This window comes from Agelaius phoeniceus, chromosome 36 (assembly GCF_051311805.1).
Source record: "Agelaius phoeniceus isolate bAgePho1 chromosome 36, bAgePho1.hap1, whole genome shotgun sequence".
In the NCBI taxonomy this organism is placed as follows: Eukaryota; Metazoa; Chordata; class Aves; order Passeriformes; family Icteridae; genus Agelaius; species Agelaius phoeniceus.
This window is the reverse complement of record NC_135300.1, coordinates 1,652,897-1,668,933: the sequence shown is the minus strand read 5'-3', so window position 1 is coordinate 1,668,933 and position 16,037 is coordinate 1,652,897. Positions and strand designations below refer to the sequence as shown.

The window sequence follows — 16,037 nt, the reverse complement described above, 5'->3', positions numbered from 1 at the left end:
GCGCCCACACGGCGGATCTGTCAATCAAACCATACAAGGCATGGCCGCGCCCCTTCGCTCCTTATATGGAAATTATCCTTATATGGTGTGGCCGCGCCCCTTCGCTCCTTATATGGGAATTATCCTTATATGGGATGGCCACGCCCCCTCCTTGGGGCGGGCCTGGTGCAGCCGCCATGTTGGGTTTGGGCGGAAAGCGGAAGTGACGTCACGGAGAGCGGCTGGGAGGGCGGAAGTGAAGGCGGCGGGAAAAGAGGCGAGAGAGAGAGGCGAGAGAGAAACTGGAGGGACTGGGGGGAACTGGGGGGAACTGGGAGAAACTGGGGGGGACTGGGGGGGACTGGGGGGAACTGGGGGGGACTGGGGGGAACTGGGAGGGACTGGGAGGAACTGGGGGGGACTGGGGGGGACTGGGGGGGACTGGGAGGGAACTGGGGGGAACTGGGATGGACTGGGATGGACTGGGGGAGACTGGGAGGGACTGGGGGGAACTGGGATGGACTGGGGGGAACTGGGATGGACTGGGAGGGACTGGGGGGAACTGGGGGGAACTGGGATGGACTGGGGGGAACTGGGAGGGACTGGGAGGGACTGGGAGTGGATTGGGAGGGGTCTGGGGTTACTGGTTTATACTGGGAGAGGATTGGGGGGGACTGGGGATGAACTGGGAGGGAACTGGGTTATACTGGGGGTTACTGGTTTATACTGGGGGGGACTGGGAGCCGTACTGGGATTGCTGGTACTGGGAGCACTGGGGGATACTGGGGTGGCTGGGACTGGTTTATACTGGGAGCACTGGGACTGGTTCATACTGGGAGCACTGGGAGCACTGGTTTATACTGGGAGCACTGGGATTGGTTGTACTGGGAAGGACTGGGAGCACTGGGGGGATACTGGGGGTTACTGGGAGCTCCGGTTTATACTGGTTTATACTGGTTTATACTGGGAGCTCCGGTTTATACTGGTTTATACTGGGAGGGACTGGGAATGCCGGGGGTTATTGGGACTGGTTTATACTGGGGGCACTGGTTTATACTGGGAGGGACTGGGGGGGATACTGGGACTTACTGGGAGCACTGGTTTATACTGGTCTATACCGGTTTATACTGGTTTATACTGGTTTGTACTGGTTTATACTGGTTTGTCCTGCTTATACAGGTCTATACTGGTCTATACTGGTTTATACTGGTCCATACTGGTTTATACTGGTCCGTACTGGGAGAGACTGGGACTGATTCTACTGGGAGCACTGGTTTGTACTGGTTTATACTGGTCCATACTGGTTTATACTGGTTTATACTGGTTTATACTGGTTACACCACTCCATACTGGTTTATACTGGTCCATACTGGTTTATACTGGTCCATACTGGTCCATACTGGTCTATACTGGTCCATACTGGTCCATACTGGGAGCCCCAGGGTGAATTTTGGGACCCTCTGGAATTTCCCCCCCAAATTCCCCAAAATTTTGGGATTTTCCCCCCAAATTTTTTTTTTTAATCCCAAATTTTTGGGGAATTTTTGGGGATTTTTTAAAATTTTTTGGGGGAATTTTTGGGGATTTTTTGGGAATTTTTTGGGGATTTTTGGGGAAATTTTTGGGAATTTTTTGTGAATTTTTTGGAATTTTTTGGGAATTTTCGCTTTAAAATTCAGAATTTAATTCCAATTTTTTCCCTTTCCCCACAGGAATTTCTCCCCATTCCCAAAATTTTTGGGATCCCGAAATTTTGGGATTTTTTTTGGAATTCTTTGGAATTTTTTCTGATTTTTTAGGAATTTTGGTGAATTTTTGGGGAATTTTTAGGAATTTTAGGCTCAAAATTCAGAATTTAATTCCAATTTTTCCCCATCCCAAATTCTTTTGTGATCCCAAAATTTTGGGAATTTTTTTGGAATTTTTGTGAATTTTTTTGTGATTTTTTAGGGAATTTTTAGGAAATTTTTAGGGAATTTTTGGGGAATTTTTGGGGTAATTTTGGAAATTTTCACTTTAAAATTCAGAATTTAATTCCAATTTTTTTCCCTTTCCCCACAGGAATTTCTCCCCATTTCCAAATTTTTGGGATCCCAAAATTTTTAGGAATTTTTTGGGAATTTTTGGGAATTTTTTCTGAATTTGATGTGAATATTTTGGGAATTTTTAGGAATTTTTGGGAATTTTTGCTTTAAAATTCAGATTTTAATTCAAATTTCTCCCCATTCCAAATTTTTTGGGATCCCAAAATTTTGGGATTTTTTTTGGAATTTTTGTGAATTTTTTTTGGATTTTTTAGGGAATTTTTTGTGAATTTTTTGGAATTTTTTGGGAATTTTCGCTTTAAAATTCAGAATTTAATTCCAATTTTTTCCCTTTCCCCACAGGAATTTCTCCCCATTCCCAAAATTTTTGGGATCCCGAAATTTTGGGATTTTTTTTTTGGAATTCTTTGGAATTTTTTCTGATTTTTTAGGAATTTTGGTGAATTTTTGGGGAATTTTTAGGAATTTTAGGCTCAAAATTCAGAATTTAATTCAAATTTCTCCCCATTCCCAAATTCTTTTGTGATCCAAAAATTTTGGGAATTTTTTTTTTTGAATTTTTGGGAATTTTTTAGGGAATTTTTAGGGAATTTTTAGGGATTTTTTTGGGATTCTTAGGGAATTTTTTGTGATTTTTTGGGGTAATTTTTGGGAATTTTTGCTTTAAAATTCAGAATTTAATTCCAATTTTTTCCTTTTCCCCACAGGAATTTCTCCCCATTCCCAAATTTTTGGGATCCCAAAATTTTTAGGAATTTTTTGGGAATTTTTGGGAATTTTTTCTGAATTTGATGTGAATATTTTGGGAATTTTTAGGCATTTTGGGAATTTTTGCTTTAAAATTCAGATTTTAATTCAAATTTCTCCCCATTCCCAAACTTTTTGGGATCCCAAATTTTTAGGAATTTTTAGGGTTTTTTTGGAATTTTTTCTGAATTTTATGTGGATTTTTGGGAATCTTTTGGGAAAATTTAGGATTTTTTAGGTTAAAAATTCAGAATTTAATTCCAATTTTTCCCCATCCCAAATTCTTTTGTGATCCCAAAATTTTGGGATTTTTTTTTTGGAATTTTTGTGAATTTTTTTGGATTTTTTAGGGAATTTTTTTTGTGAATTTTTGGGGTAATTTTGGAAATTTTCGCTTTAAAATTCAGAATTTAATTCAAATTTTTCCCTTTCCCCACAGGAATTTCTTCCCATTCCCAAAATTTTTGGGATCCCGAAATTTTGGGAATTTTTTTTGAATTTTTTGGAATTTTTTCTGAATTTATTTGAAGTTTTGGTGAATATTTTGGGAATTTTTAGGAATTTTAGGCTCAAAATTCAGAATTTAATTCCAATTTTTCCCCATCCCAAATTCTTTTGTGATCCCAAAATTTTGGGATTTTTTTTGGAATTTTTGTGAATTTTTTTTGGATTTTTTAGGGAATTTTTTTTGTGAATTTTTGGGGTAATTTTGGAAATTTTCGCTTTAAAATTCAGAATTTAATTCCAATTTTTTCCCTTTTCCCACAGGAATTTCTCCCCATTCCCAAAATTTTTGGGACCCCGAAATTTTGGGAATTTTTTTTTAATTCTTTGGAATTTTTTCTGATTTTTTAGGAATTTTGGTGATTTTTTTTGGGAATTTTTAGGAATTTTAGGCTCAAAATTCAGAATTTAATTCCAATTTTTCCTCATCCCCAAATTTTTTGGGATCCCAAAATTTTGGGATTTTTTTTGGAATTTTTGTGAATTTTTTGGGGATTTTTTAGGGAATTTTTTTGTGAATTTTGGGGGTAATTTTTGGGAATTTTTGCTTTAAAATTCAGAATTTAATTCAAATTTTTCCCTTTTCCCACAGGAATTTCTCCCCATTCCCAAATTTTTGGGATCCCAAAATTTTTAGGAATTTTTTGGGAATTTTTGGGAATTTTTTCTGAATTTGATGTGAATATTTTGGGAATTTTTAGGAATTTTTGGGAATTTTTGCTTTAAAATTCAGATTTTAATTCAAATTTCTCCCCATTCCCAAATTTTTTGGGATCCCAAAATTTTGGGATTTTTTTGGAATTTTTGTGAATTTTTAGGGAATTTTTTTTGAATTTTTAGAGAATTTTTGGGGTCATTTTTGGGGAATTTCTGCTTTAAAATTCAGATTTTAATTCCAATTTTTTCCCTTTTCCCCACAGGTTTTCCCCCCCATTCCCGGATATTTTTGGGACCTTTTCACCCCAAATTTTTTGGGAATATTTGTGAATTTTTGGGGAATTTTTAAGGAATTTTTAGGGAATATTTCAGTAAAATTTTGGTAATTTTATGTTCAAAAATTTGAATTTAATTCCAATTTTTTCCCTTTTCCCCACAGGAATTTCTCCCCATTCCCAAATTTTTTTTGTGAATTTTTTAGGAATTTTTTTGTGAATTTTTTAGGAATTTTAGGGGATTTTTGGGAATATTTTGGGAATATTTCAGTAAAATTTTGGTAATTTTATGTTCAAAAATCCGATTTTAATCCAATTTTTTCCCCTTTTCCCCGCAGGTTTTCTCCCCCATTCCCGGATTTTTTTTGGGACCTTTTCACCCCAAATTTTTTGGGAATATTTGTGAAATTTTGGGGAATTTTTAGGGAATATTTCAGGAAAATTTGGGGAACTTTTAGGCTCAAAAATCCGAATTTAATCCAATTTTTTCCCTTTTCCCCACAGGTTTCCCCCCCATTCCCGGATATTTTTGGGACCTTTTCACCCCAAATTTTTTCCTGAAGATTTTTCTCCATTTCCCCATTTTTGGGTCATTTTTGGGTCATTTTTGGGTGATTTTTGGCTGATTTTTGGGGGATTTTTGGCTGATTTTTGGGTGATTTTTGGCTGATTTTTGGGGGATTTTTGGGGGATTTTTGGCTGATTTTTGGCTGATTTTGGGTGATTTTTGGGTCATTTTTGGGTCATTTTTGGCTGATTTTTGGGTCATTTTTGGCTGATTTTTGGCTGATTTTTGGCTGATTTTTGGCTGATTTTTGGTGATTTTTGGGTCATTTTTTGGCTGATTTTTGGCTGATTTTTGGCTGATTTTTGGCTGATTTTTGGGTCACTTTTTGGCTGATTTTTGGCTGATTTTTGGCTGATTTTTGGCTGATTTTTGGGTCATTTTTGGCTGATTTTTGGGGGATTTTTGGCTGATTTTTGGGTGATTTTTTGGCTCATTTTTGGGTGATTTTTGGCTGATTTTTGGGTGATTTTTGGCTGATTTTTGGCTGATTTTTGGGTCACTTTTTGGCTGATTTTTGGCTGATTTTTGGGTCATTTTTGGCTGATTTTTGGGTCATTTTTGGCTGATTTTTGGGGGATTTTTGGCTGATTTTTGGGTGATTTTTGGCTGATTTTTGGGTAATTTTTGGCTGATTTTTGGCTGATTTTTGGCTGATTTTTGGGGGATTTTTGGGTGATTTTTGGCTGATTTTTGGCTGATTTTTGGGGGATTTTTGGGTGATTTTTGGCTGATTTTTGGCTGATTTTTGGGGGATTTTTGGCTGATTTTTGGCTGATTTTTGGGTCATTTTTGGCTGATTTTTGGCTGATTTTTGGGTCATTTTTGGGTCATATTTTGGGTCATTTTTGGGTTATTTTTGGGTCATTTTTGGGTGATTTTTGGGTGATTTTTGGTGATTTTTGGGTCATTTCCATGACCATTCACAACCTTTACATCTTTGACCGCGGGGGGCGCTGCCTCTTCTACAGCGAATGGCACCGCAGGAGGGGCCCGGGCATCCCCCAGGAGGAGGTGAAAATTCCCAATTTTGGGCAAATTTGGGCAAAATTGGGAGAATTCCAAATTGGGGAATTTGGGGGGAATTTTTAGGGGGGGTTTGGGGCTTTTTGGGGGATTTTATTGGGAGTTTTTGGGGTTTAATTTGAATTTTTGAGGGATTTTTTGGGGTTTAATTTGGATTTTTTGGGGATTTTTTTGGGGTTAATTTGGATTTTTGGGGGATTTCTTTGGGGTTTAATTTGGATTTTTTGGTGGATTTTTGGGGGGATTTTTAAGGGATTTTTGGGGGATTTTATTTGGATTTTTTGGGGATTTTTGGGGATTTAATTTGGATTTTTTGGGGATTTTTTGGGATTTTAATTTGAATTTTGGGGGATTTTTATGGATTTTTGGGGATTTTTTTGGGGTTTAATTTGGATTTTTTGGGGGATTTTTGGGGGGATTTTTTGGGGTTTAATTTGAATTTTTGGGGATTTTTTGGGGTTTTAATTTGGATTTTTGGGGGATTTTTTGGTAGATTTTTTTGGGGGTTTAATTTGAATTTTTGGGGGATTTATTTTGAATTTTTGGGGGATTTTTTGGGGATTTTTGGGGAATTTTTTGGGGATTTTTGGGGATTTTTTGGGAATTTTTTGACATTTTTGGGGGATTTTTTGGGGTTTAATTTGGATTTTTTGGGGATTTTTGGGTGATTTTATTTGGATTTTTTGGGGGATTTATTGGGGATTTTTTGGGGGATTTTTTGGGGATTTTTGGGGTTTTTTGGGGAATTTTTTGGCATTTTTGGGGGATTTTTGGGGCTTTTTTTGGGATTTATTTTGGATTTTTGGGGGATTTTTTGGGATTTAATTGGGATTTTTGGGGAGTTTTTTGGGGAATTTTTTGGCATTTTTGGTAGATTTTTTTGGGATTTAATTTGGATTGTTGGGGGATTTTTTGGAGATTTTTTTGGGATTTAATTTGAATTTTGGGGGGATTTATTTTGAATTTTTGGGGGATTTTTTGGGGTTTAATTTGGATTTTTTGGGGATTTTTTTGGGTTTAATTTGGATTTTTGGGGGATTTTTTGGGAATTTTTTGGCATTTTGGGGGATTTATTTGAATTTTTGAGGGATTTTTTGGGGTTTAATTTGGATTTTTTTGGGATTTTTTTGGGGTTTAATTTGGATTTTTGGGGGATTTTTTTGGATTTTATTTGGATTTTTTGGGGAATTTTTGGGGGATTTTTTTGGATTTTTTGGGGGTTTTTGGTGGATTTTTAAGGGATTTTTGGGGGATTTTATTTGGATTTTCTGGGGTTTAATTTGAATTTTTGGGGGATTTAATTTGAATTTTTGAGGGATTTTTTGGGGTTTAATTTGGATTTTTTTGGGATTTTTTGGGATTTTTGGGATTTTATTTTGAATTTTTAGGGGAGTTTTTTGGGATTTAATTGGGATTTTTGGGGGGATTTTAGGGGAATTTTATTTGGATTTTTTTGGGGCATTTTGAATTTTGGGGGATTTTTGGGGATTTATTTTAAATTTTTTTTAATTATTTGGGGATTTTTTGGGATTTATTTTGAATTTTTGGGGGATTTTTGGGGTATTGTTTTGGGATTGAATTTGGATTTTTTGGGGGGATTTTAGGAGAATTTTATTTGGATTTTTGGGGGATTTTTTGGGGAAAAATTGGGATTTTTGGGAGTTTTTTTGGGATTTGGGGGGGGATTTTTTTGGGGAATTTTGGGGGGATTTTGAGGGGATTTTTTGGGATTTGGGGCAAAAATGCCCCAAAAATTCCCCAAAAAAATCCCCAAAAAATCCCAAAAAATCCCTGAATTCCCAAAAAATCCCCAAATTCCCAAAAAATTCCGGATTTTCTGCCCTTGCAGGAGTTCAAGCTGATGTTTGGGATGCTCTTCTCGCTCCGCTCCTTCGTGGCCAAGATGAGTCCCACGGACATGTATCCAAAAACGTCATTTTGGGAGCCCAAAAACCCCCAAAATATCCCCAAAAAATTCTCAAAAAATCCTAAAAAAATTCCCCAAAAATTCCCAAAAATTCCTGAAAATCCCCCAAAAAATCCCAAAATTATTCCCTAAAAATCCTAAAAAAAATCCCCCAAAATTCCCAAAAATTCCGTAAAAATCCCCTAAAAATCCCCTGAAAATCCAAAAAATTCCCAAAAAATCCTAAAAAAATTCCCCAAAAATTCCCTAAAAATCCCCAAAAAGTCCCAAAAATCAAAAAAAAAAAAAAATCATCAAAAAATTCCCTGAAAATCCCCAAAAATTCCCCAAAAATTCCCCAAAAATCCCAAAAAAATTTCCTGAAAATCCCCAAAAAATTCCCCAAAAATTCCGTAAAAATCCCAAAAAATTCCCCAAAAATTCCTGAAAATCCCCCAAAAAATCCCAAAAACTTCCCAAAAAATCCCAAAAAATTCCCTGAAAATTCCCTAAAAATCCTAAAAAAATTCCCTAAAAATCCCAAAAAATATTCTCAAAAAAATCCCTGAAAATCCCCAAAAATTCCCCAAAAATTCCAAAAAAATTCCCTAAAAATTCCCTGAAAATCCGAAAAATGCCCCAAAAATTTAAAAAATTCCCCAAAAATCCCAAAAAATTCCCTGAAAATTCCCTGAAAATCCCAAAAAATCCCCCCAAAACCCCCAAAAATCCAAAAAAAATCATCAAAAAATTCCCTGAAAATCCCCCAAAAATTCCCAAAAAATTCCCAGAAAATCCCCAAAAAGTTCCCAAAAAATCCCCCAAAAACTCCCAAAAAATTCCATGAAAATTCCCAAAAAAGCCCCCAAAAATTCCCTAAAAATCCTAAAAAAATTCCCCAGAAATCAAAAAAAAAATCCCCCAAAATTCCCCAAAAAATCCCCCAAAAATTCCCCGAAAATCCCAAAAAAATCTCAAAAAGTTCCCCAAAAATTCCCTAAAAATTCCCCAAAAATACCCTAAAAATCCCAAAAAAATCCCCCAAAAAATCCCCCAAAATTCCCTAAAAATTCCCCAAAAATTCCCTGAAAATCCTAAAAAAAAATCCCCCAAAAATAAAAAAAAAATTCCCAAAATCCCAAAAAAAGTCCCTGAAAATTCCCTGAAAATCCCAAACCCCCCCCCAAAATCCCAAAAAAATCCCAAAAAATCCTAAATTAAAAAATCCCCCAAAAATTCCTGAAAATCCAAAAAATCCCCAAAAATTCCCTAAAAATCGCCAAAAAATCCCCCAAAAATTCCCAAAAATCCCCAAAATTCCCTAAAAATCCCTAAAATATTCCCTGAAAATCCCCAAAAAATTCCCCTAAAATTCCCTGAAAATCCTAAAAAAAATCCCCCAAAAATAAAAAAAAAATTCCCAAAATCCCAAAAAAATCCCTGAAAATCCCAAAAAAATCCCCCAAAAATCCCTCAAAAATCCCCAAAAATTCCCAAAAAATCCCCAAAAATTCCCTGAAAATCCCAAAAAATTCCCTAAAAATCCTAAAAAAATTCCCCAAAAATCTGCAAAAAATTCCCTGAAAGTCCGCAAAAAATTCCCTGAAAGTCCGCAAAAAATCCCCAAAAAATTCCCTGAAAGTCCACAAAAAAATATCCCAAAAATTCCCTAAAAATCCTAAAAAAAATCCCCCAAAATCCCCCAAAAAATTCCCAAAAATCCCCCAAAATTCCCTAAAAATCCCCCAAAATATCCCCAAAAATTCCCTGAAAATCCTAAAAAAAATTCCCCAAAAATAAAAAAAAAATCCCAAAATCCCAAAAAAATTCCCTGAAAATCCCAAAAAATTCCCAAAAAAATCCCAAAAAATTCCCTTAAAATCCCCCCAAAATCCCCCCAAAATTCCCTGAAGATCCCAAAAAAAATTCCCAAAAAATCCCCAAATTTTGGAAGAATTTTTGGGGGAATTTATTTGGAATTTTGGGGATTTTTTGGAATTTGGGGGTCCTGGAAAACCTGGAGAGATTTTGGGGGAGATTTTTGAGATTTTGGGAGGAATTTGGGGGAAATTTCAGGAATTTTGGTGGATTTGGGATTTGGGAAATTTTGGGAAAATTGGGGGAATTTTGGGAGAGTTTGGAGGGGGATTTGGGGGATTTGGAATTTGGGAATTTGGGGAAAAATTGGGATTTTTGGGGGCATTTTGGGGGGATTTTGAATGGTTTGGGGGAGATTTTGGGGGCAATTTTGGGGAATTTTCAGGAATTTTTTTGGGAGAGTTTGGAGGGGATTTTGGGGGGAATTTGGGGGGAATTTTGGGAATTTTTCCGGATATTTGGGGAAGTTTTGGGAATTTTGGGAATTTTTTTTATAATTTTGGGGGGAATTGGAGGGAATTTGGGGGCATTTGGAATTTTGGGGATTTGGGGCAGTTTGGAGGAATTTGAGGGAATTTTCAAAGGGGATTTGGGGGAATTTTGGGAATTTTGGGGGAGTTTGGGGAATTTTTGGGAATTTGGGGGTCCTGGAAAACCTGGAGAGATTTTGGGGGAGATTTTTGAGATTTTGGGAGGAATTTGGGGGAAATTTTGTGGAATTTTGGTGGGATTTGGAGAGGATTTGGGGAGGTTTGGGGGATTTGGGAAATTTTGGGAAAATTGGGGGAGTTTGGGGGAATTTTGGGGAATTTTCGAGGGGATTTGGGGGAGATTTTGGAGGGGATTTGGGGGAGATTTTGGGGGCAATTTTGGGGAATTTTCAGGAATTTTTGGGGGGAAATTTGGGGGGAAATTTGGGGGAAATTTGGGAATTTTGGGGGGAATTTTGGAGGGGATTTGGGGAGAAATTTGGGAGGAATTTTGGGGAATTTTCAGGAATTTTTTTGGGAGAGTTCGGAGGGGATTTTGGGAGGAAATTTGGGGGGAATTTTGGGGGGATTTTGGGATTTTGGGAATTTTTTTATAATTTTTGGGGGGAATTTGGAGGGAATTTGGGAGCATTTGGAATTTTGGGGATTTGGGGGCAGTTTGGAGGAATTTGAGGGAATTTTAGAGGGGATTTGGGGAAATTTGGGAAATTTGGGGAATTTTGGGGAATTTGGGGGTCCTGGAAAACCTGGAGAGATTTTGGGGGAAATTTTTGAGATTTTGGGAGGAATTTGGGGGAAATTTCAGGAATTTTGGTGGATTTGGGATTTGGGAAATTTTGGGAAAATTGGGGGAATTTTGGGAGAGTTTGGAGGGGATTTGGGGGATTTGGAATTTTGGGAATTTGGGGAAAATTTGGGATTTTTGGGGGAGATTTTGGGGGGAATTTTGGGGAATTTTCAGGAATTTTTACGAGAGTTTGGGGGAGATTTTGAGGGGAAATTTGGGGGAATTTTGGGAATTTTTCCGGATATTTGGGGGAATTTTGGAATTTTTTTATAATTTTGGGGGGAATTTGGAGGGAATTTGGGAGCATTTGGAATTTTGGGGATTTGGGGGAGTTTGGAGGAATTTGAGGGAATTTTCAAGGGGATTTGGGGAAATTTGGGAATTTTGGGGAATTTTCGAGGGGATTTGGGGGAGATTTTGGGGGAATTTTGGGGAATTTTCAGGAATTTTTAGGAATTTTTTGGGAGAGTTTGGAGGGATTTGGGGGATTTGGAATTTTGGGAATTTGGGGAAAATTGGGATTTTTGGGGGCATTTTGGGGGAGATTTTGGGGGGAATTTGGGGAATTTTCAGGAATTTTTGGGAGAGTTTGGGGAGATTTTGAGGGGAAATTTGGGGGGAAATTTGGGGGAATTTTGGGAATTTTTCCGGATATTTGGGGGAATTTTGGGAATTTTTTTATAATTTTGGGGGGAATTTGGAGGGAATTTGGGAGCATTTGGAATTTTGGGATTTGGGGGCAGTTTGGAGGAATTTGAGGGAATTTTCAAGGGGATTTGGGGAAATTTGGGAAATTTGGGGAATTTTGGGGAATTTTGGGGAATTTTGGGGTCCTGGAAAACCTGGAGAGATTTTGGGGGAGATTTTTGAGATTTTGGGAGGAATTTGGGGGAAATTTCAGGAATTTTGGTGGGATTTGGGATTTGGGAAATTTTGGGAAAATTGGGGAATTTTGGGGGATTTTGGAGGGGATTTGGGGGAGATTTTGGGGGAATTTTGGGGGAATTTTGGGGAATTTTCAGGAATTTTTTGGGAGAGTTTGGAGGGGGATTTGGGGGATTTGGAATTTTGGGAATTTGGGGAAAATTTGGGATTTTTGGGGGAGATTTTGGGGGAATTTTGGGGAATTTTCAGGAATTTTTGGGAGTGTTTGGAGGGGATTTTGGGGGGAATTTCGGGGGAATTTTGGGAATTTTTCAGGATATTTGGGGGAAGTTTGGGAATTTTGGGAATTTTTTTATAATTTTGGGGGCATTTGGAATTTTGGGGATTTGGGGGCAGTTTGGAGGAATTTGAGGGATTTTCAAGGGGATTTGGGGGAATTTTGGGAATTTGGGGAAAATTTGGGATGTTGGGGATTTTGGGGGGAATTTTGGAGAATTTTGGGGGGATTTTGAATGGTTTGGGGGGAGTTTTGAGGGGGAATTTTGGGGAATTTTTCAGGAATTTTTGGGGGAGTTTGGGGGAAATTTTAGGGGGAATTTTCAGGAATTTTTAGGAGAGTTTGGGGGAGATTTGAGGGGGAATTTTGAGGAATTTTTGGGGGAGTTTGGAGGAGATTTTGAGGGGGAATTTTCAGGAATTTTTGGGGGGAAATTTGGGGGGAATTTTGGGGAATTTTCAAGGGGATTTTGGGGGAAATTTGGGAATTTTGGGGGGAATTTTGGAGGGGATTTGGGGAGAAATTTGGGGGGAATTTTGGGGAATTTTCAGGAATTTTTGGGGGAATTTTCGAGGGGATTTGGGGGAAATTTGGGAATTTTTTGGGGTGGAATTTTGAGAGGATTTGGGGGCGATTTTGCTCCATTTGGCTCCGATTTTCACGGGGATTTCGGTCCCTGCGTGGCCTCCAAAGGTTCCCAGGGCTTGGAAATTCGGGAATTTCGTGGAATTTCTGGGAATTTCCTGGAATTTGGGGGAATTTCCTGGAATTTGGGGGCATTTCCTGGAATTTGGGGGCATTTCCTTAGCCGGGCGCGGGCGGGACGGGTTCGTGTCCTTCCACACCAGCAAATATCGGCTCCATTACCTGGAGACGCCCTCGGGGCTGCGCCTGGTGCTCAACACCGACCTGGGCGTGGCCAGCGCCCGCGAGGCCCTGCAGCAGATCTACGGCAACGTAAGGGTTAAATGAACCTACGGCAATGCGGGGGTTAAAGGGAGTAAACCAAAGCTACGGCAATGTAAGGGTTAAACTGAATAAACCCAATCTACGGCAACCTAAGGGTTAAAACAAGGCTATGGCAACCTAAGGGTTAAAACGAGGCTACAGGAACGGAAGGGTTAAAGGGAACCTATGGCAACGTAAGGGTTAAACCAGATCAACCGAGTCCAGGGCAATGTAAGGGTTAAAGGGAATCGACAGGAATGTAAGGGTTAAACCGAACCTATGGCAATGCAAGGGTTAAAGGGAATCTATGGCAATGTAAGGGTTAAAACAGGGCTATGGCAATGTAAGGGTTAAAGCAAATAGACCAAATCTATGGCAATGTAAGGGTTAAACCAAAGCTATGGCAATGCAAGGGTTAAACGAAGCTATGGCAATGTAAGGGTTAAAGGGAATCCAGGGCAATGCAAGGGTTAAAGCAAATCAACTGAATCTATGGCAATGTAAGGGTTAAAGCAAAGCTATGGCAATGTAAAGGTTAAATGGAATAAACTGAGTCCAGGGCAATGTAAGGGTTAAACCAAATCAGCCAAAGCTATGGCAATGTAAGGGTTAAAGTGAGTAATCCAAAGCTATGGCAATGTAAGGGTTAAACCAAATAAACCGAAGCCAGGGCAATGCAAGGGTTAAAACAAATCCAGGGCAATGTAAGGGTTAAAGGGAATAAACCGAAGCTATGGCAATGTAAGGGTTAAAACAAGGCTATGGCAACGTAAGGGTTAAACAAAGTTATGGCAATGTAAGGGTTAAAGCAAATCAACCAAATCCATGGCCATGTAAGGGTTAAAGGGAATAAACCAAAGCTACGGCAATGTAAGGGTTAAAGGGAATCTATGGCAATGCAAGGGTTAAACAAAGCTATGGCAATGTAAGGGTTAAATGGAATAAACTGAATCTACGGCAATGTAAGGGTTAAACAAAGCTATGGCAACGTAAGGGTTAAAGTGAAAAGACCGAGTCTATGGCAATGTAAGGGTTAAAAACTGAATATACGGCAATGTAAGGGTTAAACAAAGCTGTGGCAATGTAAGGGTTAAAAACTGAATATATGGCAATGTAAGGGTTAAACAAAGCTGTGGCAATGTAAGGGTTAAAGGGACTCCAGGGCAATGTAAGGGTTAAAGGGAATCTACAGCAACGTAAGGGTTAAACAAAGCTATGGCAATGCAAGGGTTAAAACAAATCAACCAAATCTATGGCAATGTAAGGGTTAAAACGAATAAACGGAATCTACGGCAACCTAAGGGTTAAAAGGGAATCTATGGTAACGGAAGGGTTAAACTGAATATATGCAATGCAAGGGTTAAACGAAGCTATGGCAATGCAAGGGTTAAATGGAATAAACCGAATCTATGGCAATGTAAGGGTTAAATGCAGCCGTGGCAATGCAAGGGTTAAAGCGAGCACCAATGGGGTTTTTCCTGCATTAATTTGAATTTTTAAATGAAAAAAAAAGGGATTTTTTTCCCCCAAAAAATGGATTTTTAATGGGATTTTTTCCCCAAAAATAAATGGATTTTAATGAGATTTTTTTCCCCTTAAAAAGGGATTTTTTTCCCCAAAAAAAGGGATTTTAATGGGATTTTCCCCCCAAAAATAACGGGATTTTCATGGGGGTTTTCACCCTAAAAATGCAATTTTTTTTCCCCAAATAAATGAATTTTCATGGGATTTTTTCCCCTAAAAATGGGATTTTTTTCCCCAAATAACGAGATTTTCATAGGATTTTTTTTCCCCCAAAATCATGGGATTTATTGGGATTTTCCCCCAAAAATAACGGGACTTTCATGGGGGTTTTCCCCCTAAAAATGGATTTTTTTTCCCCAAAATAATGGGATTTTTTTCCCAAAATAAATGGATTTTAATGGGATTTTTCCCCCTAAAAATGGATTTTTTTCCCCAAATAAATAATGGGATTTTAATGGGATTTTTCCCCAAAATTTGGGGATTTTCCCCCAAAATTATGGAATTTTAATGGGATTTTTTCCCTTAGAAATGAGATTTTTTTCCCAAAATAAATGGATTTTAATGAGATTTTTTCCCCCTAAAAATGGAATTTTTTTTGTCCCAAAATAACGGATTTTTAATGAGATTTTTCCCCCTAAAAACGGAATTTTCTCCCCCAAAATAAATGGATTTTAATGGGATTTTCCCCCCTAAAAATGAGATTTTTTTCCCCAAAATAATGGGATTTTTCCCCCCCAAAATAACGGGATTTTCATGGGGGTTTTCCCCCCAAAAAATAGATTTTTTTTCCCCAAATAAATGAATTTTAATGGAATTTTTCCCCCTAAAAATGCAATTTTTTTCCCCAAAAAAGGGACTTTAATGGGATTTTTCCCAAAATCCAGGTATTTCCCCCAAAATAACGGAATTTTAATGGGATTTTTCCCCCTAAAAATGGGATTTTTTTCCCCAAAAAAGGGATTTTAATGGGATTTTTTCCCTTAAAATGAGATTTTTTCCCCAAAATAAATGGATTTTAATGAGATTTTTTCCCCCTAAAAATGGAACTTTTTTCCCTTAAAAATGAGATTTTTTTCCCCAAAATAAATGAATTTTAATGAGATTTTTCCCCCCAAAAATGCGATTTTTTCCCCAAAAAAAGGCATTTTAATGGGATTTTTTTCCCCCAAATCGTGGGATTTTATGGGATTTTCCCCAAATTTGTGGATTTTGCCCCAAACTGAGTTGATTTTGATGAAATTTCTCTTTTTTTTTGCAGCTTTTTGTGGAGCTGGTGGTGAAGAATCCCCTGTGCCCCCCCCGGGCCCCCATCCAGAGCCTCCTGTTCCGGCAGCGCCTCGACGCCTTCGTGCGCAGCCTGCCCTACTTCGGGCCCCGAAATCCCAATAATTGACCCCAAAATCCTCAAAAATGACCCCAAAATTGGGATCGGCGACCCCAAAAACCCAAAAAAACCCCAAAAAAATCCCAAATAAAACCCAAAATCTCAAACCCGACAGAGCCTCGGTTCCTTCTTTGGGCCCCAAAATCGACCCCAAAATCC

The 16,037-nt window shown here is 38.1% G+C and overlaps 1 protein-coding gene across 1 annotated transcript; it reads left to right on the top strand.

Annotated features, from left to right (window-relative positions):
* Positions 1-239: 239 nt before the first annotated feature.
* TRAPPC1 (trafficking protein particle complex subunit 1) lies at positions 240-16,037 on the top strand. Its single transcript, XM_077193049.1, has 6 exons — positions 240-256; positions 1,159-1,252; positions 4,712-5,786; positions 7,648-7,719; positions 12,842-12,979; positions 15,753-16,037. The coding sequence occupies exons 3-6, from the start codon at positions 5,688-5,690 to the stop codon at positions 15,885-15,887; spliced, it is 444 nt and encodes a 147-aa protein (XP_077049164.1). The 5' UTR covers positions 240-256; positions 1,159-1,252; positions 4,712-5,687; the 3' UTR covers positions 15,888-16,037.